The sequence below is a fragment of the Microtus oregoni genome, unplaced genomic scaffold (assembly GCF_018167655.1).
Source record: "Microtus oregoni isolate MIOR12 unplaced genomic scaffold, Mior012 000082F_ref0000272, whole genome shotgun sequence".
Lineage (NCBI taxonomy): Eukaryota > Metazoa > Chordata > Mammalia > Rodentia > Cricetidae > Microtus > Microtus oregoni.
The window spans coordinates 357,777-366,349 of record NW_024544542.1 but is presented as its reverse complement, the minus strand read 5'-3'; the positions used below and the strand labels follow the sequence as shown (position 1 = coordinate 366,349).

The window sequence follows — 8,573 nt, the reverse complement described above, 5'->3', positions numbered from 1 at the left end:
ATTAAGGGCATATGCTGGATTAGCATTTAAGAGCACTAATTGTTCTTGCAGGGGGACCGGGTTTTTTTTTTCCCAGCAACCACGTGGCAGCTCTAGCTCCAGTTCTAAGGGATGGGATACCTTCTGACTTCCCCAGGTACAGCACACAAGAGATGCACATACATACACGCAGGCAAACACCCATACACATAATATATAAATCAGAGAGAGGGGGAGGGAGGGAGGGAGGGAGGACAAACTAGAAGAGTAAAGAAAACCACCTGGATGGCAGTTAACTGATTAATGTTGTTAAATTACCCAGATCTTGACTTGATGGTTAGAAGAAGCAAAACAAGAATGAAGTCAGTGAGATTAGTGGAGCCTTGGGCTCGGGAGCCTGTTCCATTCCGGGCACAAGAACTTCACTTTGGATGTTTCTGGGGACCACGTCAAAACCAGAGGACGAACTCCCGGCGTGAAACCGAGAAGATAGGAACTTCAAAATCGCGAGTGCGTGTTTCCGGAGGGAGTTTGAATACGGAGGCCCACAATGGTTACACACGAAAGCTGACTTCCGGCGTGGTCTTTCGCGGCGTCTCGGCGGCCGGGCGCGCTAGCTATGCGGCAGAAGCATTACCTTGAAGCGGCGGCTCGCGGCCTGGTGGAAAGCTGCCCTGGCCAGGCCCGCTACCTCCTGTAGGAGAGGGACGGAGGGCGGGCGGGCGGGAGGGCGGCCACGGTGTCCCGGCCTCACTCCTTGATCTCTTTTGCAGCTGGGCCTACAATTCGACACACGGTAGGAGAACGCCGGCTGCTGCGGCTTCGGCCCGTGTCCCCCAGCTCTGCGCCATTCCGACATTCCAGTGATCCAAAAGAGAAGGCCGATCGACTTGTCTCATAGAAAAAGGCCTAGGTTTCTCAGTTGCACGAAAAACCTAAGTTCCAAATTCTTTAATATGTCTTAAACCTTACCATTTGACACATTGGTCAGGCTTTTTTTAAAATGTGTTTTTGTGCTTTGCCTGCCTGTATATCAGGGCACCACGTGCGTGCCTGGTGTGGCAGGAACCAGAAGAGGGCGTCAGATCCACTGGAAGTTACAGCTGGTTGTGAGCTTCTCCGTGGGTGCTGGGAATTAAACCTGAGTCTTCTGCTAGAACGGCAAATACTCCTAACGCTCCAGTCCCTTGATCAGTTTTTATTTTAAAATTTTATTCTATTAAGTGTGCAAATTTTGCCCTATGTCTGTACCACTTGGGAGCCTGGTGACCAGAAGAGGAGGGTGAATCCCCTAGAACTGGAGTTACCGGCAAGTGTGAGCTGTGTAAAGTGGGTGCTGGGAATCGAACCTGCGTTCTTTGGAAGAGCCATCTCTCTAGCCCACACATTGTGTGTTTGTGTTTCCAAGAGCATGAACGTTCAGAAGTCAGAGAGCTTTGGGAATACACTCTGTCTTGCTAGAGGGGTTCCTGGAGATGGAACTCTGTGCCGTGACCCACAGAACCATCTCAATAGCACACTGATGTTTCAGGAGTTCCCACCGGTCTTCCAGGAATCGACTTCTTGCTCCTGTATTTGAGTATACTTTGTTGGTTCTCCTAATCTTCCAAGATCCAAATACTGTGTCCCTAGAACTCAGTTCTTAGATGACAGTTTCTCATTCATTCTTAGGGTTGGGTACAGTATACTGAGACATTCCTGATTCCAGCCTAGATATCTCCTCCAGATTGTACACTCATGATCTCACGGCCTTCCTAGTTTTTTTTTTTTTTTAAATGACTAGTTCTTCCCACCGGAGTAAACTGATCCTGTCCTTACTGTGAAGCCATTCTTTACTCCCTAACATCTCTCCTTGGTCCTTCTTGTGTCAGCAAATCACATTGGCTTTAAAATATCTCCCCATTTTTACATCCATTGCTTCCAACCTGGTCCAAACAATTACTGTTCCTCTCCTGAATTGCTACTAACTGCATTCCTGCAGCCTGTTTCTAAGCCAGCATGCCAAATAACCTTTCTGACATACTTCATCTGTTCACTTGACTTCAGCCACACCAGACCTGCTTGCTGTTGTATTCCAGGGCTTCCCCGAATGCCTTAGCATGCCTGGAACTCTCTACTTACTGCCTGCTGTCATTTCTCTCTGCAAACCACCTTCTTTAGTTACAATAACAGGACCAACCTCTGATCCCCTCCCTTAGCCCCACCCCCTGGCCCAGCACTTTGATGTTGTTTGTCATCTGGTTGTCCATTGTTCACAGTACCCAAAAAAATACTGATTGTACTAATATGAAAGGGAGGGAGGAAAAACCCTTGTGCAGTTTAAGTGTGGTAAATGTATTGATAACGAAGCAACAAATGAGCAAAGTAGTAAAGGCCAGCGGCCTGCCTGTACGTTGCTGAAGGAGTAGATGGAGGGAATTAGAGAATGTTGTAAAGTACATCATTGCCAGTTTGCTTTTATGAATTTTCGTATCTGGAGTTTGCTTCAAGAGACTGTATCTGTTGATATCATGGGTATATTTATCTTTTTCCCATTTATGATGCCATTTGTTTGAGGTAACAAACATGCTCACTTGTGAATTTGGTTTATGTAATTGTAGAGGAAAACAGCACTTTTGAAGAAACATGTCCACACTGCTTCCAGTTGTTGGTTCTGGATAACTCTAGAGTGCGCCTCAAACCCAAGGCCAAAATGACACCCAAGATACAGAAACTCCTTAATCGAGAAGCAAGAAATTATACACTCAGTTTTAAAGAAGCAAAGCTGTTGAGAAAGTACAAAGACTCCACAAGTGTTCTGGTAAGGTTGCAGCTCTAGGACATAAAAATGTGGTTTTATTTTGTCTTCCATCCCTTAGGTCAGAAATCAGCCTGCCAGCATCTGGACTGTTAAGGGCACACACACACACACAGTGTTTCTGTAACAGCAGTTCACCAAGGGCACAGTTTACTTTTATTATTTAGAGATAGGGTTCTCTTATGTAGCCCTAGCCATTGTAAAAGGTGTGTGCCACTACACCAGCTAGTTTATTTTTTTATTCATTTTTTTTTTAATTTTTTTTTTTTTTTTTGGATTTTCGAGACAGGGTTTCTTCGTAGCTTTTGGTTCCTGTCCTGGAACTAGCTCTTCTAGAACAGGCTGGCCTTGAACTCACAGAGATCCAGAGATCCGCCTGCCTCAGCCTCCACTGCCCGGTTTATTTTTATTTTTGATAACTGCCTGAAAACAAGTGACGGACGAGCTTACCTGTGCTCACGTCACTGTTTTCCAGTGTAACTCACAGGATTGGGCGTCACTTAATCCTTCCTTTGGCGACACTACCCTTGTGTATACCCTTGTGTACAGTCCAATGTCAGCATGTAGTACTTGTCCACCTGGCAAAGTGTTTAGTATCAGGAATACAACAAAAATTCCCTAGGGCTTACAAGATGAAGCCCACATCAGATATGTTTTATATCCTGCATGCTCTGTGTGAACATTATCAGCCTACTCAAGTACATGTAGGCACTGGATATTACTATAGCTTAGGTCTGGCCTAAGACAGGGTCTTGCTATGCAGCCAAAACTGGCCTTAAACCCACTGTGTGGCTTAGGCTGATCTCACCTATGAGCTTCCTGCCACAGGAAATTGTTAGAAAACATCGCTGCAACATATTTGGAAAATGTTCCTATAGGAAGGTAAGTCTTCTGACGTTTTACTTTGCTGAAGTTTTAGTTAGCGATCACTAGAAAGGCTCAGGATGTTTAGCTAATTTACTTAATCTGTATGCAATCTTTTCCCAAAAACTATGAGGCAGCAGGCCTTTATGCAAATTGCTATAGTCACACTTCTACTGCTGTGATAAAACACCACGACCAAGGCAATTTATAAAAGAAAGTGTTTAATTAGGCTTACGGTTCCAGGACTAGACTCCATAGTGGCCGAATGAAGGAACAGCTGAGGGCTCACATCTTGATTCACAACCTTGAGGCAGAGAGAGACACTGGGAGTCACCGTCTTTTGAAACTTCAAAGCCCACCCCCAGTAACACTTCCTCCAGCAAGGCTAACATCCTAATCCTTCCCAAACAGTTACACCAACTGGATTTCAAGCATGTGAGCCTATGGGGCTGTTCTCACTCAAACCACCACACAGATCTTCATTTGCATCTTTGTGTTTGAAATCTGAGTACCTCAGATTTACATTCTACTGAGTCATGAGCTATATAGAAAAGGCATTTAAGTACCAAGTGGACCATGTCTTAACAATACATCCTACTGGGGCTGGAGAGATGGCTCAGCAGCTAAAAACATGTGCTCTTGTTAGTTCCCAGCAGCCATTCCAACACAACCTTTTGTACCATTTTTTGGCTTCTTCATGGGACCAGTCATGTACATGGTACACATATATTTGTATGGGCAAACATCCATATATATAAAACAAAACAAATATTAAATCTGAACCCTATAAGAGAGTTAACTTCTAGAAGCAATGATGGAAACTGAAAGGTTTTTGCAGTCATACCAACATTTACAGAATCACTATGGATCTTAAGGCACTACTTAAAATGTCAGCGATCTGCTATGTTTCATTGGGAAAATAAATCTAAAATATACCATAAAGGAAATAGTCAATCTTTACTGCTGTTACAAAGACTAGCCAAATGTTAGTGTCTGGTCTCCAAAACCCAGTTCCCACACAAACCAGTTTCATGTTGAAGAAGTACAGCTTATTATATTTTTTAAAATTATTTTATTTTGAGATAAACCATTTCCCCCTTCCCTTTCCTCCTTCCATACCTCCCATGTACCTATTGCTCTTTCAAATTCATGGACTCTTTTTTGTTTGTTACATGCATATATGTATGTACATATATATTCCTAAATATAACCTGCTATGTGTATGTACATTTTCAAGACTGGGCATTTAGTATTAGATAGCCAGTTGGTGCGCTCTTCCCTGGGGAAGACTATTCCTCCTGCTTTCCACATTTCTTAGTTGCCTATAGTTCTTTGTATAGCATTTTAAATATAACTATTTAGCCTATACCCTCTTATTAGCAATTCTGTTGTTTTTAATCTGTCTTGTCAGATTCCTCCTGGTAGACTGGGGGTAGCCTCTGCGCTAACTTGCTTCTGTCATACTGACATAGAACCTGAGGATACCCGAGGTTTACTGAGTTACATTACCAGAGAACTCATGGCACCAACTTCTTTTTGTGGTAGCTGGTTACCTGTAGAACATGCAACAAAACAGTGAAACACCATGGCAAGAGTAGAAGCTTCCTGTCAGCACTGAAGAGCAACGCAACCACTGCTACAAACAAAGCCAACCTGAAAACACCAAAGAGAAATACCCCAGGCTTCACGCACCCAAGTCATAAGATGTCTGATTCCAAAGGCAAAAGCCCCTCTTTGACTTTCAGGTACCTTAATTTGTTAGCTGCTATGAAGTATGAAATATCACTTAATATGCACTCTTGAGTATTCCGTGTATTACAGTACAGGCCTTGGCACATTTTCTTTTGTTGTTGTTTGTTTTTTGAGACAGGGTTTCTCTGTTGATTTGGAACCTGTCCTGGAATTCACTTTGTAGACCAGGCTGGCCTCGAACTCACAGAGATCCACCTGCCTCTGCCTCCTGAGTGCTGGGATTAAAGGTGTGTGCCACCACCGCCCAGCTTCTTGGCACATTTTCTTCAGGAGCCTTTGGTTTCTAATCCTCAACTCTTAAGTCGGTGCATGTGACTTCTATGTCGTTTCTCTTAGCACCTGACATACACCCACAGCCAACTTTACCAAGGCTTTCTTCCCTCCTGTTTAACTCTGGACAAAATGCCCTCCTTTACAAACTCATTAAAATGGCAGGAGGATCACTAGCTTCTACACCTTAGTCTTTTTTTTTGTTTTGTTTTGTTTTTTTTTTTTTTCAAGACAAGGTTTCTCTGTGGCTTTGGAACCTGTCCTGGAACTAGTGTAGACCAGGCTGGCCTCAAAGTCACAGAAACCCATCTGCCTCTGCCTCCCGAGTGCTGGGATTAAAGGTGTGTGCCAACACTGCCTGGCTCTTTTTTTTTTTTTTTTTTTTTGGTTTAACCTTAGTCTTTATTACCAGTTTCTACCTGTTCTTTCCTACTGCTGCTGTCCTCGGTGACTTTTTATGAGGACTATGGCAGTGATCTCCTGATGAAGACCTGGCTAACATGCAGCTCTGTCAGTAGCATTTAACCCTGACTCTGTGGCATGGGTCAAATACGTGATCATGGCTTCCCAGCCCCGCTCCTGCCTGCCCATTGTGTCCTTGGCTTACTCTGTGCCACCAAACCTGAAGCCCTCACACCATGTCTCCAAACTGTACCACTTTGCTTTGTCACAAATGCTCGTTGGAATCTAACTGAATGGAGATTTGCCAGAGATGGGAGTTCTCATTCTAGGACTCCTCAGTACTGTCACTGTGCAGTCATAAACTTAAATGCCACTCCAAAGATACTGTGGGAAGAATTTAGAGTATTTTCTTACAAAAGAAACTGAAATATCTTGAGCATAAACAACAAAATCTAGCAAGGACTGAGTTATTTCTGTTCAATGTTTGAAATTTCTATTGGGTTCAAAGTTTATGATACTGAGTTAAAATGTCAAGTCTACTTTTATGTGTATTATTGATTTTAGTCAGTATTTGTATAAGAATTCAACAGAAAATGTCACTTTTTGTGTAAATATGGATAAAAGAAAATGTGGCATATTTAAAACAATTTAGTTGCATCTGGGGTACTGGGGACAGGGTTCAGTTGGTAGTCGGTAAGCACAAAGACCTGAGCACAGATCCCCAGCACCCACAGGAACACTCATACTACATGGTGAACGGCTTCTTCTGTGGATGTCTGTGGAGTGTGCCATATGCACCTGGCACCACCTGAAAGAACCAGAATGTAGACCTGCTAGGCTGGTGCCTGTCTGTGGCACTGCCAGTCTAATGGGGAAGACATGGTGGAATGGTGCCTCCCAAGCCTTTCACTGTTGAGGAATGACGTGGTCTTCAGTTGTAAGGATGGAATGTTCTTAAAGTTCTCACTTAGAATTGTCATGAATCCTGCAGTCAGGTGGGAAGAGAACTCAGCCTGATAACATTACCTCCTGGTTTATTTTTCGAGTATCTTAGGTACTTCTAGAACCATCCAGTGCGCCTCCTAAATGGTGTCAGAACCTGATATTCCAAGAGGTTTTCGTTGTTGTTAATGAGAATTACTATGATGAGGACAGCCAGTGCCCATAGAGAGCTGAAATTCATGTGGTTTGCTGAGTAGAAGATGCTGGGAGGAGTTCTCTACAGAAGAATGTTTGTCCTTTGGCAATGTGTGAACCGTAGTCATTCTCTCGTTTCAGAACACCTGCATCTGGACAGTCAACACCCATCTGCTCCTCAAGGAGTGGGAGCAAAAGAAAGAAACACTTCTCTCAACTAAAAGCGCTGCTTAGTCAGAGTGCATCTGAGAAGAACCCGAAGCTGGACTTCAGGCACTTCTTATCTTCTCTGTGAAGAGAACGGCCTTTGAAAAGGACTGCCCAGTGCAGGTTCTCAGACTCGAGTTCGTTAACAGCTTTTGTCTTCTCTTGGATTTTTGAGCACATGGAGACTTGGTCCAAAAACAAGCTCTTGGCATCCTTTGGTGCTTATGCAGAAAATGCCTCATTAATCAAGTGACTGGGACTCCCCTGGTAAATGTGAAGATGAAATACAAAAGAGCAGACCAGAGAGATGGCTCAAGGGTAAAGACACTGGGGCCATGCCTGACATACAAGGCAGAGAGAACCCACGCTACCAGTTGTTTCTGACATGCATATGAGTGCCCCCCCATATACAAAGAGTCAATGTAATAAAGGGTTGAGGGTTTAAGAAACTATTGACAGTTCTTACAATAAAGGTATAGTGGATTTTGAATGGTAGCATTTATTTCATTTTTAAGTTTTTATTGTCATCTATTTCTGAAGGAAACAAAGGTCTCAACATAAAATACAAAGGACGATTTCTTTCAGCAACATACAAAAAAAAAAGCCTGTATTTTAAAAAATATTTTCAAAATTTAGGCCAGGCCACCGGTGGTGGCGCACGCCTTTAATCCCAGCACTCAGGAAGCAGAGGCAGGCGGATCTCTGTGAGTTTGAGGCGAGCCGCCTGGTCTACAAGAGCTAGTTCCAGGACAGTCTCCAAAGCTACTGAGAAACCCTGTCTTGAAAAGCCAAAAAAAAAAACCTTTAGTGTAATGTAGTATGGTATCATAAATATGGTCTAGATCCACACGGTGCACCAGTGTGACAAAGACAGAAATCAAAGCAAGAAAAACAAGTAATATTTTAGACAAATGATGTCTGATAAATATCTACAGCTTTCTAAGAAACTAAAGTCTCTGAAATGACAGATAACAAGCACTGGAATATTCAGGTCATTAACTGCCAAAAATAGACCTCATAAATGTTTTATTTCACATATGGCCAAGTAACATCTAAAACTAAAATTGCATGCCTACCACACTGGTTTATTTGAAAAAGTGATTATTTCACTGACTATAAAGATGTTAAAAATATTTGAAGAGGGCTGGAAGGATGACCAGTAAGC

The 8,573-nt window shown here is 43.1% G+C and overlaps 1 protein-coding gene across 3 annotated transcripts; it reads left to right on the top strand.

The window, feature by feature from the left end:
• The first annotated feature begins 536 nt into the window (after positions 1–536).
• On the top strand, positions 537–7,898 carry CUNH18orf21 (chromosome unknown C18orf21 homolog). 3 transcript variants are annotated; one of them, XM_041643184.1, is made up of 5 exons: positions 537–675; positions 753–775; positions 2,580–2,779; positions 5,186–5,385; positions 7,343–7,898. In XM_041643184.1, the coding sequence occupies exons 1-5, from the start codon at positions 599–601 to the stop codon at positions 7,494–7,496; spliced, it is 654 nt and encodes a 217-aa protein (XP_041499118.1). In that variant the 5' UTR covers positions 537–598; the 3' UTR covers positions 7,497–7,898. The 3 variants fall into 3 exon arrangements, with proteins under 3 accessions (XP_041499118.1, XP_041499120.1, XP_041499119.1); XM_041643186.1 differs by lacking the exon at positions 5,186–5,385; XM_041643185.1 differs by lacking the exon at positions 753–775 and having other exon boundaries at positions 559–675.
• Positions 7,899–8,573: the final 675 nt, after the last annotated feature.

Excerpts from the sequence above, each read along its gene's own strand:
- CUNH18orf21 (XM_041643184.1), top strand. The coding sequence starts at position 599 with ATGCGGCAGAAGCATTACCTTGAAGCGGCGGCTCGCGGCCTGGTGGAA. Across the intron at positions 776-2,579 it reads GGCCTACAATTCGACACACG|AGGAAAACAGCACTTTTGAA; the intron begins GTAGGAGAACGC and ends ATGTAATTGTAG. Across the intron at positions 2,780-5,185 it reads AAGACTCCACAAGTGTTCTG|CTGGTTACCTGTAGAACATG; the intron begins GTAAGGTTGCAG and ends TTTTTGTGGTAG.